The 18,965-nt window shown below is 36.6% G+C and overlaps 1 protein-coding gene across 1 annotated transcript; it reads right to left on the bottom strand.

Moving 5' to 3' along the window:
* Positions 1 to 2,916: 2,916 nt before the first annotated feature.
* Positions 2,917 to 5,084, bottom strand: LOC104908818 (uncharacterized). Its single transcript, XM_057390835.1, has 2 exons — positions 4,080 to 5,084; positions 2,917 to 3,984 (listed from the first exon to the last, which is right to left on the bottom strand). The coding sequence occupies exons 1-2, from the start codon at positions 5,082 to 5,084 to the stop codon at positions 2,917 to 2,919; spliced, it is 2,073 nt and encodes a 690-aa protein (XP_057246818.1).
* Positions 5,085 to 18,965: the final 13,881 nt, after the last annotated feature.

The raw sequence follows: 18,965 nt of genomic DNA, 5'->3' as shown, positions 1-18,965 counted from the left end.
GAGGACAGCTTCACACTCATAAACTAAGGAGAAAGGGGTTTGCCCCGTCGCTGTCCTTGGAGTAGTCCTGTTTGCCCAAAGAATTGACGGTAGCTCTTCCGCCCACTTACCTTTGGCGGCTCTGAGACGTCTCTTGATGACTTTGAGGATCGACTTGTTGCTAGATTCGGCCTGACCGTTGGTCTGTGGATATCTGGGCGTCGCGGTGCTGAGTTGTATGTTCCACTTAGCCAGGAAATTCCTTGTGGGTGTGCTTATGAACTGAGAACCGTTGTCGCAAATGATTTCGGAGGGAACGCCGAACCTGCATATGATGTTACGCCATATAAAAGTAATAACCTCTTTATCGTGTACCTGGGTGAAGGAGTCGGCCTCAATCCATTTGGAGAAATAATCCGTCAAAGCTAACATGAACACCTTTTTCCCCGGTGCTTGAGGGAGTTGTCCAACGATGTCCATTCCCCACCTCATGAAGGGCCAAGGGGTGATAGTAGGGTGCAGCCTTTCTGCAGGTTTATGTGACATGGCAGCATGTCGGTGGCAGGCGTCGCATTTCTTAGCGTATTCGACGGCATCTTGTCGGCCAATAATATCCCATGCGTAAAGTTCGGTTTGACAGGCTGCGTCCTCCTGAATGATTGCCGCAACATCCATCGTGCATCTCTTGCAACACTTGTCGGCATTCGTCGCCGTCAAGACATCTTAAGTATGGTCCTGCAATGGACTTCCGAAAGGAGTATACCGTCAAGTAAAACTACATAGAGCCCTGAATCGTACCTTTCTGGCTTGAGCCTATCTTCGGGGATGATACCATCTTTAAGATATTGGATGAACGGGGTCTGCCAGCTTGTTGACGCAGTTGCAGCATTACTGACATCGATGTCATTGACGTCCGTCGCGATGTCGTTGACGTCATCAGCTGTGGTTGCTTTGTGGACTGCTGGCGACGACAGATGCACTATAGGTATGCTTTTGAACCCTGACTTTCTCATGGCTGACCCAATGTTTGCCAATGCATCTGCTTGCGTGTTTTGGTCCCTGGGAATCTGAAAGATGTCAAATTTGTCAAACAATTTTACCTTTGATTGGACGGCGTCCAAATATGCCGTCATTTTGGAGTCTTTGGCGGCAAATTCCCCTTTTATTTGGCTGACGATGAGCAATGAATCACTATATGCTTCTACTTCAGTAGCTTTTAAGTCTTTAGCCAATGTTAATCCTGCTAACAACGCCTCGTACTCTGCCTCGTTGTTGGTAGCTTTGAAGTCGCAACTGATAGCTCGGGCTATGATGTCCCCTTGTGGCGACTTTAGCAATACGCCTAAACCGGCACCCGAAAGTTGGAAGATCCATCTACATGCAAGATCCATTTACTGTTAGTTGTATTAACTTCAAGCATACTTACCTCTGTTTGGGCTATTGCTCTAGTGTAGGGCTAAAGTCACCACAAAATCCGCTAATGCTTGCGACTTTATGCTGTTCGAGGTTGATAAGTGATGTCGTAGCTGCTTAACGTTATTGCCCACTTGCTCATTCTGCCTGTCAGTTCTGGATGCCTTAAAATAGACTTGACGGGATAGTTAGTTTTGACACAGATAGAATGGGCTTCAAAATAGTGTTTTAATTTTTTGGACGTCGTCACTATTGCTAAGACGAGTTTTTCTAGAGAGGAATACCTGGTTTCGGCGTCGACCAATGACTTACTTACATAGTATACTGGCAATTGTCCGTCTTGTCCTTCCCTAGCTAGGACGGCACTTACCGATGACTCGCTGATGGCGACATATAGCAGTAATGGCTCGTCGGCTATTGGCTTTGACAGCAACAGTGGCGTCATGAGGTACTGTTTGAGATCTTGGAGGGCCTGTTCATGCTCTGGCGTCCAGTGAAATCCTTTGTTTTTCTTTAGGACGTCATAGAACAATCGGCATTTATCCGAGGACTTTGAGATGAAGCGATTCAACGCGGCAACACGTCCCGTTAACTTCTGTACTTCCTTCACATTTCGCGGTGATTGGATGTTAAGGATAGCCTTGATTTGATCTGGGCTAGCTTTGATGCCTTGCTTCGTGACGATGTACCCCAAGAATCTACCTGCAGACACTCCGAAAGAACACTTTGTAGGATTAAGTTTCATGCCATACCTTCGAATGACGTCGAACGATTGCTGTAGGTGTGACACATGGTCATGAGAATTTTTGGATTTGACCAGCATGTCATCTATGTAGACCTCCATGGTGTCCCCTAGCTGGTCTTTGAACATTGCATTGACTAGCCGCTGGTAAGTTGCGCCGGCGTTTTTTAACCCGAATGGCATGACTTTGTAGCAATAGATGCCGCGGTCAGTGACAAACGACGTCTTCTCTTGGTCTTCTGGATGCATGAGTATTTGATTGTACCCTGAGAATGCGTCCATGAATGACAACAGCTCATGTCCGGCAGTAGCGTCCACCAAGGCGTCGATGTGCGGCAAGTGAAATGAGTCTTTGGGACATGCTTTGTTGAGGTCAGTGAAGTCTATACAGACCCTCCACTTCCCGTTTTTCTTACCTACAACAACGACGTTAGCTAACCAATCAGGATATTTTACTTCCCTTACCTTACCGGTGTCGATCAACTTTTGTACTTCGTCGTTGATAATTTGATTTCGCGTCTCTTGTGTTTGACCGGCTTGTGATTTGGGTCAACGTTGAGCTTGTGTGTGATCACGTCAGGATCTATCCCTGTGACGTCCTCGTGGGACCATGCAAAACAGTCAGCGTTAGTTTTAAGGAAATCTATTACCTGTTGACGGACGTCGGGGGATAAAGCGGCCCCTATTTTGACCATTTGGTCTGGCTTGCTGGGGTCCAAAATGACCTCGTCAACTTGCTGCTCGTCGAAATCTTGTTCCCCCAACGTCCCCGTCTGTAATTGCTATGCTTCCGATTTCCTTGGCTTCAAGGACGTCTTATAGCATTCCTTCGCGATCCGTCTGTCCCCTTTGATTTCCTGCACTCCCCATTTGGTAGGGAACTTCAAAGATTGGTGGAACAACGAGGGGACAACCTTCATGCTATGGATCCATGGCCTGCCTAAAATCACATTATAAGAAGAAGGGCAGTCAATGACATAAAACTTAGTTGGCATGTTAACTCCCTTGGCGAATGTGGGCAGGGTCACTTCTCCCATGGTATGCTTGGATTCTCTACTGAATCCGACAAGGACAGTAGATTTGCGGATGACGTCACGCTCATCGATCCCCATGTCCTCTAGAGCGCCTCTCATCAGGATGTTTGCTGAACTGCCATTGTCCATTAACACACGTTTAAGCAAGCAATTACTGACAGTTAAAGATATTACCAGATCGTCATGGTGTATGTCTCTGTCGTCGCCGAGATCGGCGTTATCGAAGGTAATCGGCATGGCCTCCAGCTCGACGTCACGGGGGTGACGGAGTTCCTTGGGGACGGCGTCTTGATTTAAACCGTCTCGTGCATGCCGTTTAGCTGCAGAATATGTTAGTCCACAGATATCTGAACCACCGCTAATGACATTAATTACCTTGACATGCGGCGGGGATGACGGCGGTTGACGTCGGTCGTCATTTTTTGACACCGTCTGCTTACTCTTCTCCGTCAGCCAGTCTTTTAAACCGTCTCGTGCATGCCGTTTAGCTGCAGAATATGTTAGTCCACAGATATCTGAACCACCGCTAATGACATTAATTACCTTGACATGCGGCGGGGATGACGGCGGTTGACGTCGGTCGTCATTTTTTGACACCGTCTGCTTACCCTTCTCCGTCAGCAAGTCTTTTAGGTACCCTTGCTTCAGTAGGTGGGACACCTCTCGCCTCAGAGCGACACACTCGTCGGTGTGATGCCCATGGTCTCCGTGGAACTCGCACCATTTGGATTTGTCACGATGGGTCGTCGATTTCTCGTTCCTGAAAGGCCATTTAACAGCAGAACCTAAAGAATGTAAAGTATTAATGATACCTCCCTAGTGACGTTGAAGCCATATTCGCTTAGCTTGGGGGGAAGGCCGGGATCATTCTTCCAATCATTGGCTGGTCCGTCATGACGGACGCTATGAACCTGCTGCGAGCGCTCATAAGGCTTTTGACGCCAGGATGCTTGCTTGTTGGACGCCGCCTTCCGGCTGTCGGCATTGGCATAGGCCTTTCTGGACTGCATGTCTTCCTCCAGCCTGATTTGGGCCAACGCTTTGGCTTGAGCATCTTCGAACGTCGGACATGGATATTTGGTCAGCTCCTTGTAGAGGTCTGATTCCTCGTCCAAGCCACGTCTGAACGCCTCGATGGCCGTCCGAGCGTCGCAATTTGGAATGGACACCTTTTCCCTGTTAAACCTGTTTACAAATTCTTTAAGAGATTCGTCAGACTTTTGCATAATCCTGTGTAAGTCGCTAGCTTGTTTTTCCATTTTGCGACTACTAGCAAATTGCATATTAAAAGCATTAACCAATTGAGCAAAAGAAGAGATAGTCCCGTTATTAAGATTAATGAACCACTGCAAAGCTGGCCCAGTCAGCGTAGAGCCAAATCCTTTGCACATGCAAGCTTCCCGCATATTCTTTGGGATTAAGATGGTGATCATTCTTTGTTTGTACTGAGCGACATGGTCGTTGGGATCTGCGGTGCCGTCATACAGCTTCATGGATGGGACAGAGAACCTCTTGGGTACCTCGATCAACGCGATGGGATCTGCAAAAGGAGAATCAGCATAACTGTTAGGAGTAGCTTTTTCCATAGGCCTGGGGACACCAGGGATGCGAGCGATCATGTCTTCTAGTTGCTGGAGACGCTGTTGGATAGGGTCATCGAGACGGCCTTGGACGGGTTCTTTCGAGGGATCAGCGCCGTCATTCTCGCCGCCGTCGGCATCTTCCTTTTCCGAATCATCAGCATCTTCGAGATCAACATGATTCACAGGGGTCTCAAACCCCTCGCCGTCCAGATTTCGCATCCTGGAGACGCCACGAACATTGCGAGGCTTAGGCCCCTTTGACGTCTTCTTGGCGGATTTCAGGCTTTGGATCTCCATGCACGACGCGACATAGCTTTCCTTCAACGTCGCCATCTCCGCTTGACGCGATTGAGCTCGTCAATAACTTCCTGGGTAGTGACCCATTGTCCTGCCATTGGAAACACGAAAAGATGGAAGAGTATGGAAAAATAAAACGAAAAGATGTGATTGCCAATAAACGTATAAAGATCTTGTTGTGGCCCCACGGTGGGCGCCAAATTGTTTATGCCGATTTTGTATGTAATACGCACAAGGTTAAGGTGCCAACAACTAGATCAATATGCGAATAACAATCAACATTATGAAAGAGATAAATAGCGTAAATTGAATAAAGTAGTAAAAGGAACAAGAAATTGTTGACGCAGAAAACCCAAAAGGGAAAAACCGCGGGTGATGCTCTTGATCACCAATCCACTAATATGGTGTTGATGCCATACAAGCAATGTAATGAACTTTGTTCTTCGTTACAAGAGGAGTTATGGTAGTAAGAGAGAGAGTGAATATTTCTAAAGAGGGGACTAGAGAGAGATAAGAAAAATCATCAGCTAGCCTGCTAGGTTTACACAAGATTACATATATATCGAGAATCTTTTCTACTGATTTTGTGAGCTGCTTCCACCATCTTAGCGCCACGTCACCCACAATCCCCCTTGTATCTCAACTGCTTAACTGCCACAATGACGTATTTGAACTGGTCCACCTTATTTGGCGGCCCAACTTTAATTCTCTCTCCACTTTGAATCTTTTGCAATGTAGCGCCAAGGTGTGAAACGTGGGCCCAACAATTTGCTAGTTAGAATTTCTGGGAGTCAAGTCCTCTCTTATTAAGAAATAAAGAAAAAAGGAATCTAGCAATGCCTTATCCTACTTAAACTCTAAAATCCTTAAAAGAAAAATATAAATGTACTTCCGATATCCATTGTTCATTTATATATCCTCATAAATTTGGTTGGAATATTGTAAGTTTTGAAAAATTAGTTTGCCTTTTGTTTCATGATTCGTGTAGTTTTGTAGAATAGATAGATCAGTTGGGTATATGTTGCTTGTGAAGCGCGTGTAACGGGAGAGAAAATTTATAAGTTGATAAGGATGATTAAGTGATGTTGTGCGTGAGATTGATCAGGAGGATAGATTAAGGGTGCGTTCGGTTCAACTTAAAAAATTAAGTTTCAGGTCCAATAAGTTCAGATAAGTTGCAATAAGGTCTAATAAGGGCAATAAGTTCCAATAAGTTCCAATCAGGTGCAATAAGTTCCAATCAGGTCTAATAAGGTCCAATAAGTTCCAATCATGTCTAATAAGGTCCAATAAGGTCCAAATAGTCAATGTTTAATAAACATTTTTATTATTGTCTATTCTTTTGTTATTCATAATTTCATATCACTATTAGCTGATTATGTTATTATTAGAATTTTAGTTAAAGTACCACAATGATTATATAGTATTATACTTGTATTAGTGTCTATTATTTTATAATTTATTTGTATTATGTCTATTATTTTATTATTTATTTGTATTATGTATGTTATGTTATTATTCATATTACTATTCGCTGATTATGTTTATTAGAATTTTTATTAAAGTACCACAAATATAGTATTATACTGTATTATTGTCTATGATTTGATTATTCATATTGCTATTAAATAATATCATAATCATGGTCAAATAATTAAGGTTAACAATAATAATAATAATTATTATTATTATTACAATATTTTGCAATTCGTCTTTAAATAACTAGAGATAATATGTTAAATATATAAATAGTAATTTTTTTTGTTAAATTAATTATCATAAGAGATAATTAATAATAATTTTTTTTAGAGGATGAATTTTATTAATTATTACTTCATGATAAATTTTGAGGGGTAGTATTTACGTTAGGGGTAATATTTATATTACTAATAGTCAATTGTTTTGTCTAATAATGTCAAATAAGTTTCAATCAGGTCCAATAAGATCTAATAAGTTTCAATCAGGTCCAATAAGGTCTAATAAGTTTCAATCAGGGCCAATAAGGTCTAATAAGTTTCAATAAGGTCAATAAGATCCAATAAATTCCAATCAGGTTCAATCATGTCCAATAAGTTAAATCAGGTTTAATAAGTTCCAATAAGTTTAGTTTAGGTTCAATAAGTTCAGTTCAGATAAGGTCCAATAAGTTCAGGGCCAATAAGTTGAATAGAACGCACCCTAAGAGGTAGGCATAGCTGCATAGATAATGATGATCATTGATGAATGTGGTTGATTAAGAAAAAGGTGAGAGAGTAGGATGAGTATGTGCCTATGTGGTAGGCGTGGAAGTGATCAGTAACTAAATTCTTAATATGTGTAAAAGTGATTAGATCATGATCATATACTTGTCCTTCTTTGAAAACTTTAAAATTTCCATTGTGCCTATTTTTCTTAATGTAAAGCAGACACATGTCATTGTCTTACAATTGTTTTTGGTTTTTTCCCTTTACTTAAAATATTGGAAATATACTTAAAGGATGATGTTATTTTTTGGGGTTATAGAGAGAGAAAGAGGGTGAATTGGCTGCAAAAGGATAAAATTATAAACTTTATCACAAACATGAATTTCCCTTTATAAATTTTCATTACCATCCAATACCACCTTCCCAATGGTAATAGATAGTAATGAGATTTTAGGAAGAAGATTGATATCTTGCGATGAAGTAGCATTACAATAGGTAATGATATTATATTTCTAGTACAAATTTACACTATAATACACTACCATTCCCACCATTTATGGCCTCTTACCAAACAGGCCCTAAGAATAATAGAAGATTTATAACATCTGAACTAAACTCAACTGATTGGAGTTGAACTGAACTGAACTGATTGGAGCTGAACTAAACTGAACTGAACTGAACTGAATTGAATTGAATCAAATTGAATTGAATTAAACTAGATTGAATTAAATTGAATGTAATAAATATATAAATAATATTTAAACAATAATAATATGAATATTAAATCATTATTATAATGATAAGTAAAAATATTTAATAATTAATAATAAATAATAATAATCGTATTTGGGATCTTTTTAAATGAAATTTATAAATAAATAATATTAATAATCATAAATTATTATTAATAATAATAATTAATAATTATAATGAAAATTAATAATAAATATTTTATATAATTTGTATTGCTATATTAATACTTGATGATGATTATATAATAACAATCATATCTAAGAAGTAAATTAATATTACTATTTTAATAATTATATTTAATAATATAATAATATTTAGTAATAAAAATAATGATTGGGTCGGACCGCATAAAATTATATCATAAACTATTTCGACGCGATTTGATCGGTTTATGGGCTAAAAATATGGATTTATTTGTACTTTTGACCTAAACCATGTTCCTCCTAATAATAATAGTAATAATAATGAGTAAAGTTATAATAAAAAAAATAATATATAAAAATAATAATAATAATAATAGTTAATAATAATAATAATAATAATAAATAATAATAATAATAATAAATAAATAATAATAATAAATAATAATAAATAATAATAATAATAATAATAATAATAATAATAATAATAATAATAATAATAATAATAATAATAATAATAATAATAATAATATATAATAATAATAATAATAATAATAATAATAATATAATAATAATAAAATAATAAAATAATAATAATAATAATAATAAGAAGAAGAAGAAGAAGAAGAAGAAGAAGAAGAAGAAGAAGAAGAAGAAGAAGAAGAAGAGTAATTAGTAAATATAAATCAGACCAACATAATAGTAATATTTAACAAAATGGTTATAAAGGAATGGAGCTGAACTGAACTTAAATAAGTCGAGGAGAACAGGCCCGAAGCCTTATTTTTTTTTTTAAGAAAATTGATAAAGTGAAAAAAAAACTTTATTAAATTCACTATTTATTTTTCTTTTTCGTTAGTTCACTATTTATCTTTATTTTTTAAAAAAATACCGTAAAATTTACATAATTGTTTTTTAATTGAGGTGTAATGATAAAAGAGGATAGAAACCAAATCCTTCCCTCTTCAGTCTTCACTTATTCTAATAGAGATAAATAAGGAAGTAAGAAAATCCATATCTGTTGGTGCAAATTCGGTTATGCAAACAAGTCATTGCACACCCAATAGTTAGATACTGAATGTCACGGGAGTCTTAGTCCCTGGGGGTTACCGGTTTTAATTTGATAAAACCTTGCTAACATACTTTGTTATAGCTTAATGTATGCTAACATACTTTGTTATAGCTTAATGTAATTAAACTACAACGCCTAATAAATTTAGGCGACGAGTATTAAATAAGATAATCAATGAAATAATTAATCTATTAATTAAAGCTGAATATTACCACTTATAACAGAAACTTCTAGAAAGATTATATAACATACATAAGGATAAGCCATGCTGGACAATTAAAGGACAAACATGAAGCTGAATACCTCCATGGATTTCGACTCGAATTGGAGATTTGAACAAACTTTGTAACTCAGTACATGCTCTAGTTCTAGACTATTAGCTAACTATAACCCCATAAGGGGGTTGGCTAATCTAGAAAAAGCTACGCTAGTAGAAAGTAAATTGCACGTTTGTTGTGTATGTGTTTGTTGTTTTTCTTCTGACGTTCCTTCTTGTATTTATATTGCTAAGGCACGTTTAACTTCCTTCCTCTTTGGAGGGAAGTGACGTGAATCATTTATGATTCAAATCACAACTGCCATTTCCTAGCACCATGATAATCACGTCCTTTTACCCATGTTCCTGCATGCTTTTGTGATCAAATTAACTTCCATCGACGTCTTCGTCTCTGGCGTTGCTTGATATTCAACTGCTATCTCTTGATTGTTCTTAAGAGTTAGGCCTTCCTTTATAAATTGCTGACTGTTGACTATTCATCATGGGCTTCTTGACATAACTGGGCCTTCATTTTGTATGACTATTACACCCTTTGGGGCCTGATTCAATGAATCGTAATAAATGCTACCTATGATGCAAAAATGGTAGTAACAAATTACCCCCTTGATTTATGAGGTGATGTACTCATAACCCACAAATTATTAGCAGAGAGATATGCTTAATAGCCATAACCAATTTGTTTTAGAAGCGTTTTAAAAGTTGCTTATTCCGCCATTCTGAGATGATCAACAAATCTTTCCTTAGGATGGCTAAATTTAGTAGAGAAGAATAACCTATCATGCATTCCTTATTTCTTTCTTCTAGCCATTGTGAAATCCATTAGAAAAGTTTGTTTCATATGTGGTCCTAAAGGATGATCTCGCAACATCCAAGAAGGATCCAAACATTGGATCATAAGATTATGCCATACTTGACACGTACATGTATATTGTACTACATCTCTTGAAGAAGATTCATGTCTTATTCATGAGATTTGTATGCTCTTTGCATTACCTTTAACAAAAAGCATTTTTAAATATCTCCAAGGCACATCTGGTTGTCATGCTTCTTCCATGATGAATTTCCCCCAAGATTTACATACCAATAAAGAAGTAACCTGATCTTGTAGGTCAAGTTTTGGAAGTATCCATGCTTGCATCAGATCTACATCTGACCCTATTTGAAAGGCCTTAGATCTGTTAGTGTATTTTGGATCCTTTTGTATTATAGGATTCTTGCCAAAATATCTATTAATTCTAGTACTCCATCTGATAGACTCATTTCTCGTGCATTTGTCTTTATCTTCAGATAGGTAATCCATCGCCTTATGGTGATTTAAACACTTATAGGGATAAGGTTTATATGATGGTGATATGAATGGAAAATTAATGGTTGAGTAAAATTCATTATTAACCTTTCTAATATAAATTGTCTCCTGACCTTCACATATGTTGTTTCCTTCTACATATTTATATATAGAGATCTGTATTCTTAACCACTCATTTTTCTAACTGCTTATTTAGAAGACAGTTATATTGGAGAAAGATAAGCATTAAATAACACATTGCAATTTAAAAAAAACCATAAAACATAGTTATTTTATTAATAACTAATATTTCGTATTACACTTAAGAAATTATTTTTAGAAGCAATTTCTCTAAGGATAACATTGATTTATTCGTAGATAAATATTACATATTAATTAAAAATAAAGGGCCTAAGGAGAATCTTGTGGAGATGGTCCCTGCAGACAAGGTCTGCCATGGCATGATAATCTTCATCCTCGATTTCATACCCGGCTACATACCTTCTGATGGTAAAATAATAGCCATCTTCAGGTACATAGTTGAAACTGTCCCTGAAGATCATCCTTTGATAGGTGTAATCCCAGGCATATCTTCTATTTAGAAGGGCAAGGTACATCCAGGGGAAAAAGGCCTCTGAGATCCAGAGCACCCAAAGTTGGCAAAGGCACTTGAAGTGTACCACAATACCCTCAGCTTCATCCTGCTCTGGCTCCTTCCTTATTACCTTTACAGACGTTTGGGTGCATACTAGGACTATACTCTTGGCATAGGCCCAGGTAAGAGTTTGTGGTCTTGTAAAGTTGAAGGTATTAGATTTCCTCCATCTCTTACGGACTAGAAGAAGTTCATCCTGTGAACTTTCTAATAGCCTTGGCCATATGAAGGTAGCCAATAAGTCGATATTGGCGCCCACCTTGGTAGCGCTAGATTTTGCCAACGTTGGATCCTCTGGCTATATGACTGAATTTTCTCCAAAGATTCTGGCCATATGGGTGTTCCGCTGCTGAATCTTTGCTGCTTTAAAGACTTCTTTGCCCTCTCGAATAATGTCTAGGGCGTGATGATGATTGAAACAATCCTCATCAACGTTGCCTAAAACATCCTCATGATGGTCGAAGTCCATCTTTTGAATTTTTGTGAGATGGGCAGAAAATGATCAAGAAAGTTTTATTTTCTATATTTTATAAAGTAAAGAAGTAGAGATGAGATAATGAGTGACATATCTAAACATACACTTCTTTAAATATTTGTTTTTCACATAACGGTTACTTTAACAATAACTTTTAGGCTTAAACTTTAAGTGTTTGGATCACTTTTCAAGAAGTTTAAAAGAGAACTTGACCAATTTGATAGTAATCCTCGTATTGACTTTATGTTTATAAACCTTTGGGCTTAAATTTCAATTTTTCGATTCATTATACTCTTTTAAACGTTTGAGTTTAATGCATGAGTATCATGAATACACGTACGTAATTTGTTATGTGTAAAGAAAAATGATCTCAAAATGATTTAGGTTTAAACATAAAACAAAACGTATTTTATTTAATCATTATCAACTATTACATAGTATTTAAAAGAAACTACGAACATATGGCTTGTTAATAATAAAACCTAATAACATAAATGAAAGGATATTCAATAATCCATTAAACTCTAGTTTACCCTAAGATATTTGTGGTTCTTCATCTTCTCCCACATATGGATCATCATCATCCGAGTAATCATCATTCAATGGCATGGGAAAGCCAATTTCCCTTATGTGATCATTCCATAAACGACAAGTACATTTGTACTGGATCAATTTCTTAAAGCTGGTATTGTCTTCCAGCTGGACTATCCGGTATTTCCTTACGAAAACATCTAGGACACTTTCACAAATAATTGACCTATGGTACTTGTGGGTTAAATCCAAAGGGAAAAATTGTTTGACAATGTTCAATCCTCAGGCCTTACATACCATCATGAAATTGTGCAAGTCCTTCTTTTCCAATAGAGGCCAAAGATTAGTCACTATGAAATCTAGGTCACTTCCTATTTTTGTAGCGCTAGATTCTTTTTCTTCTATATCTTTTTGTTGGATCTTTGGATCCTCCTCAAAATACTTAAGAGTCTTTGCTTGCCACTTCTTAGTTTCCTCATCCTTGAATTATTCCCAATCTTCTTTAACAATGTCCATGTTAAACCTATGCCTCCAACATTCCCCGGGAAAATTAGGGATAGTATTAACTTGAGGATTAACCATTGTTTTTTAGAGTGAAAGTTTTGGTATGGAGAGAAAAGATTTGAGTAATGAATCAATCTTCACCACTAGAGATTAATTTATAATACGTGAGTAAAACAGTTACTCCTATTTATAAGGGATAACTAATCATCACGTTTTACATATTATTGATTAAGTGATTAAATACGGTTAATTTTATCCTTTATCTTTGCCTTTAGTGGGTAAAGTGGATAAACATGGTCAATCCACTACATATAACTTAATTCTCAACATATTTACATTTGTACCTTTAAGAATTAATTTGGTGATATTAATTACGTGTGAAAGTAGAATTAATTTGAATGCACAAGTGACACTCTCATCATTACTCTTTAGGAGTAATCATGTTCCAACTTTAAATCAATCTTTAGTTTTAGATTCCCAAGAGTCATTGTATAACTCTTTTTAAACAGGGATTCAAATTTCTACCATACGTTATTTGATGTGACTGTTTTACGATAACTTTAGTTTGCATCATTTAAGTAATTATGTATTTTCAGATTATGTCTTAAAATGACATGTATTGCAGCAGCTAATGCATCAACAGTATGTTGATTATTAGTCCTGATTATTTAAACCAAAAACATGTGGTGTGCTTTTGATTTTCTAGCTAGGTACTGAATTCTAAAGAAATTATAGGATAAGTATTGATGACTTAATTTTCTGTTTCATTGCAACAGAACCCGTATAAGCGACCACTGCATACACCTCTGTTTGTTATCAATTTTTCATTATCTGAAACATTTTATCAAGCTTTAATTTGAATTTGATAATCTTCCATGTATTACATATTAGTAGGATAATCATCACCTAAAATTAAGCTGATAATGTGCTCATCAATATTTGTAAAATATCATGTGTGCAATATACCATGTTACTGTAAAATTTAGCAAAATACCAAGTCAGTCATCATTAAAATATCATGTGTGCAATATACCATATTAGTAGGATAATCTTTACCTAAAATTAAGCTGATAATGTGCTCATCAATATTAATTTGTTGATATTCTTATAATATGCTTCAAATAGCAAGGCATATCGAGTGTACAAGAAAAGAACAATGTATATGTTAAGGAGAGTGTCCATGTAATTTTTTATGAAACTAACTCCTTGCATGAACCGAGTTCTAACGATAATTTTGAAATTGATTTGACTCATCCTAAAAAGTCAATTTTATGATGAGGAACAAACCCCTGCAGGAAAAGAGAAGAAGCATGTTCCTAAACTTGAGAACCCTAAGCCTGATACTCAAGGGGAACAAGCAATAAAAGGAGCCCAGGAAGAATAAGGAACTCCTGAACCTGAAGAAGATCAACAAATTAAACTACCTCATGAAACTCCAGAAGCATCCAGGAGAATTGATCCAAAACCTTGGAAACACCAAAATTCTCACCCTTTAGATCTTATCATAAGTGATATAGAAAAGGGAACTTAAATAAAATCTCAAATAAAGAATTTTTGCGCTTTTCATGCCTTTCTATCTATGTCATAACCTAAAGATCATATGGAAGCATTTAAAGAGGCAGATTGGATCAATGTTATGCAAGAGGAACTCAACGAGTTTGAAAGGAACAAGGTCTGGCATCTGATGACCAAGCTGAAAGACTAGAAAGTTATCGGACTTAAGTGGGTCTTCAGGAACAAGCTTGATGAGCATGGAACAGTTGTGAAGAACAAAGCCAGACTCGTAGCCAAAGGGTACAATCTGGAAGAAGGTATTGACTTTGATGAAACCTTGCTACTGTAGCTAGGAGAGAATCAATTAGAATTTTGATTGCCTTTGCTGCATTTATGGGATCTAAGTTGTAACAAATGGACGTCAAATGTGCCTTTTTTAATGGTTTTTTTTACTAGAAGACGTCTATGTGGACCAACCTCCCGATTTTGAAAATCCCAATCTTCCAAATCGGGTCTATAGGCTTGATAAAGCTCTATATGGGTTAAAACAAGATTATAGATCTTGGTATGAAAGATTATCAAAATTCTTGCTATCACATGATTTCATAAGAGATGAAGTTGATAGAACCCTATTCCTTCACTCACATGTAACAGACATATTAGTAGTCCAAATCTATGAAGATGATATAATATTCGATGCTACTAATAATTTTCTTTGTAAGGAGATTGCTGATATTATGAGTAGTGATGAATTCAAAATGAGCATGATGGGTGAGTTGAACTTCTTTTTGGGATTGCAAATCAAGCAAAACGAAATAGGGACAATGATCCATCAACAAAAGTATGTCAAGGAACTCCTGGAAAAGTATGGACTAGAACAATGTAAAGTCAACCATACTCCCATAGGAACAGGGACAAGGTTGGACGAAGATACAAATGGTAAGTGTCTAAATGAAAAGCAATACCGAGCTATGGTAGGTTCTTTACTCTACTTAACTGCAAGTAGGCCAGATATTGCTTTAAGTGTTGGTTTATGCGCTAAATTCCAATGAAATCCCAAAGGACCTCACTTAACCACAGTTAATAGAATTCTTAGGTATTCGAAAGGAAGCGATGACTTATGTTTGTTCCATCCTCTAAGTGATGTATTTGATCTAGCAAGTTACTCGGATGCTGATTATGCTAGAGACTTGACAAATCGCAATAGCACATCAAGTATAGTCCAATATTTAGGAACAAGCTTGGTCTCATGGAGCTCAAAGAAGCAAAATATTATAGTCTTATCCACTGCAAAGGCAGAGTATGTGGCTGTTGCTGCATGTTATTCCCACGTCCTTTGGATCAAGCAACTGGTAAGAGACTTTGGCATAAAATTCAAGTGTGTTCCTATTTACTGTGATAATACTAGTGCTATCTATAGTTTCAAGGATCATATATAGTGCAGTACCTAGGAACAAGCTTGGTCTCATGGAGCTCAAAGAAGCAAAATATTGTTGCCCTGTCCACTGCAGAGGCAGAGTATGTGGTTATTGATGCATGTTGCTCCCAGGTCCTTTGGATCAAGTAACAGGTGAAAGACTTTGGCATAAAATTCAAATGTGTTCCTGTTTACTATGATACTACTACTGCTATCTGTATTTCCAAGGATCTAGTACACCACTCTAAGGTTAAGCATATACACATTAGGCATTATTTTCTTAAGGACAATATTGAAAAAGGACTTTTTAAAGTTGAGTTATATCCCGCAGGAAATCAGATTGCTGACATTTTAACCAAACCACTTCCTAAAGAATAGTTCCACAAAATTCGCTTAGAGTTAGGGATGATTAGAATTCATTAATTATGCTACTTCTAATGAAACCCTTAGTTACAAGATTACTCTAAGTGACCAACAAAAGTTTGTGAATTTATTTCATACGTTGCACAGAAAATGCACTAGGGGAAAAAAAAAGAAGGGATGCGCATCAAGGGTTGCGCTTTTCCTAAAAGCGCAATCCTACTAGTGAAGGGCTGCGCTTTTCTTCAAAAGCGCAACCCTACATATCAAAAGGGCTGCGCTTTTTAAGAAAAGCGCAACCCTTCACTTAGTAGGGTTGCGCTTTTATGAAAAGTGCAGCCCTTCTTACATACAGAAGGGCTGCACTTTTCATAAAAGCGCAGCCCTACTAAGTGAAGGGCTGCGCTTTTTAAAAAAGTGCAGCCCTTCTATTATGTAGTAGGGCTGCGCTTTTGTTCAAAAGCGCAGCCCTTCTTAAAAAAATTTGAAATAAAAAAATTCGCGGGCTTCAAGTATATTGTCCCTCCTTCTCTCTCCTCTCTCACGTCTCTCCTCCCTTTTCCTCCTTCTCTCTCCTCTCTCACGTCCCTCCTCCCTTTCCTCCTCCTCTCTCATCCTCTCTTCTCTCTCAAAAACTCCCAGAAACGCGACAAAAAGCCTGAAATGATTTTCACTAATCATGTCGACGGAGTCCGATTGCCTATTGTGATACCTTTTCGGAAGTGGAACGGGCCAACGAGTCAAACTCACCACTATGCTGTGACGTTTAGGCTTTTTAAGCCATCCGAGTTCGTTTAAGGCTCCAAATAGGCATTTTAAGTTTTTTCGAATTTTATTATTTCCTTAATTATGTATTAGGGTTTTGTTTTACGTATTTAAACATTATTAGGTCAATGTTTGGAGGTAGTTTTTGATTAATATTTTTGTATTTTCAGATCTATAATTTCTTAATTTTTGTTTTGATTAATTCTTGTATTTTCAGATCTATAATTTCTTCTCTTCTGTATATTAGTTTTTGTTCCTTTTCGTTTTGTTCTTTTTTTGTTGTTTTGGGTTTAGTTGCATTGTAGATCTATAATTTCTTCTCGTCTGTATATTTGGGTTTAGTTGCATCGTAGATCTATAATTTCTTCTATTCTGTAATTTCTTCTCTTCTGGATTTGGATGGTTTACTTTAAAGTTTAATGCAAATGTTAAATTCAGAAACCGTGAGATTAATATATGAGTAAAAAAAATGTCAAAAAAAAATTTTTTTTTGTAGGAAGGGCTGCGCTTTTTAGGTAAAAGCGCAGCCCTTCTAAGCTTGAAGGGTTGCGCTTGTATAGCGCAGCCCTACTTAAAAAGTGAAGGGCTGCTGTCAAAAAGCGCAGTCATTCTTCATTTTTCCACTAGTGATGTTAAGGACTCACATTGGTCTTCATAATACTCCACTTATTGTCCATACATATACTTGAGCACAATATGGTAAGGTTTACGTACATATAGCATGAACATATTACTTGCATGAGTTCATTCTTTTTCTTTTATTTTTTCTTTTGATCATAAATATCTTCTTAATTTATATTTTTTTCTATATATTTTTCTCTTTCCACATATTAAATTCATTTCTTCATTCCTCCCCCACACATAATTTTTTTTGCCACGCTTCACCAGCATAAATGTACATATCCTAAAGTTAAAAAATTCAATGGATTAAGGAAGGAAGGGAAACATCCGCCATTAATATTTTCACCATCTTCCATAAATCTACCTCCACAATTACATGGCAAATTCACTTTTTACCTCAAAACCATTACCTCTGCAAAAACCGCGTATTATCTCCCTCTCAAAACCTGTTCTCTTCATCTCCTTCCAAACAATTCTTCAATGGCACCGAAACGAAAATCCTCCGAGAAAATCAAAAATTATCCCACCAAAAAATCTTCTCGGGTCTTGTTGATTACAATGACAGTGAGAATAACTCTTCAAATTCAAATGACGATTCACTGGGATCTCAAGATAATTCAACTGCCAACGAATTCATATCTCCCAAGAAGGAAAAAGAAATTGATGATGCTGAAACAGAATAAGAGAAAGATATTTTGGTTCCAACAAAACGTGGTAAGAAGTCCAAATCTTCTAAGTATATCATAGGATCTTGTGTTCATTTTTCTTGGTGCAAGAAAATAAAATGGGTCGAGTTTCTTGATATTGTAAAATATCAAAAATGGTTTAAGGTGTTGTTTCCTTTTTATTTATAGATAATGTTCCTAGTTTAGATGTAATGTCATCAATATTAGGAGTTGAGTGAATTTGTTTCAAAATTTGAAAATAATGACTGTTTATGCTTTAGTATTGTTAATTGTGAATTGGTAAAATTCAAGGAGAAAAAACTTTCGGAATGGTTTGATGTACCATGTGAAGGGTACAAGGAGTACATTAAGGGTAGGGCTATAATGAATTTCAATGGGGCTTCAAATGCCACCATTTTAGTTTATTATTTTGGAGGGACTACCCCTGAACAATCCTTAGATCAAAAGGACCTCTCACCTTTTCACAAATTCTTGTTTCACCTAGTCTGGTGCTTTATCTTACCCTGCACCTCCAAGATGACTCAAGCGAGTCTCATGGATCTGTCTATTATGTTTTGCCTTACTAAAAATTTCAAAATCAATTTCCCCTCGATGATGATTTTCCATCTCACCTACTACATCTCACATAACAACAAAATTGGCTATGGCATAATTGTCTCTATCATTCTCCAAACCAACCGAATCAAACTTCGTGCCAAT

This window comes from Beta vulgaris, chromosome 7, assembly GCF_026745355.1.
Source record: "Beta vulgaris subsp. vulgaris cultivar EL10 chromosome 7, EL10.2, whole genome shotgun sequence".
NCBI lineage: Eukaryota > Viridiplantae > Streptophyta > Magnoliopsida > Caryophyllales > Amaranthaceae > Beta > Beta vulgaris.
This window is presented reverse-complemented; position numbering and strand designations above follow the sequence as displayed.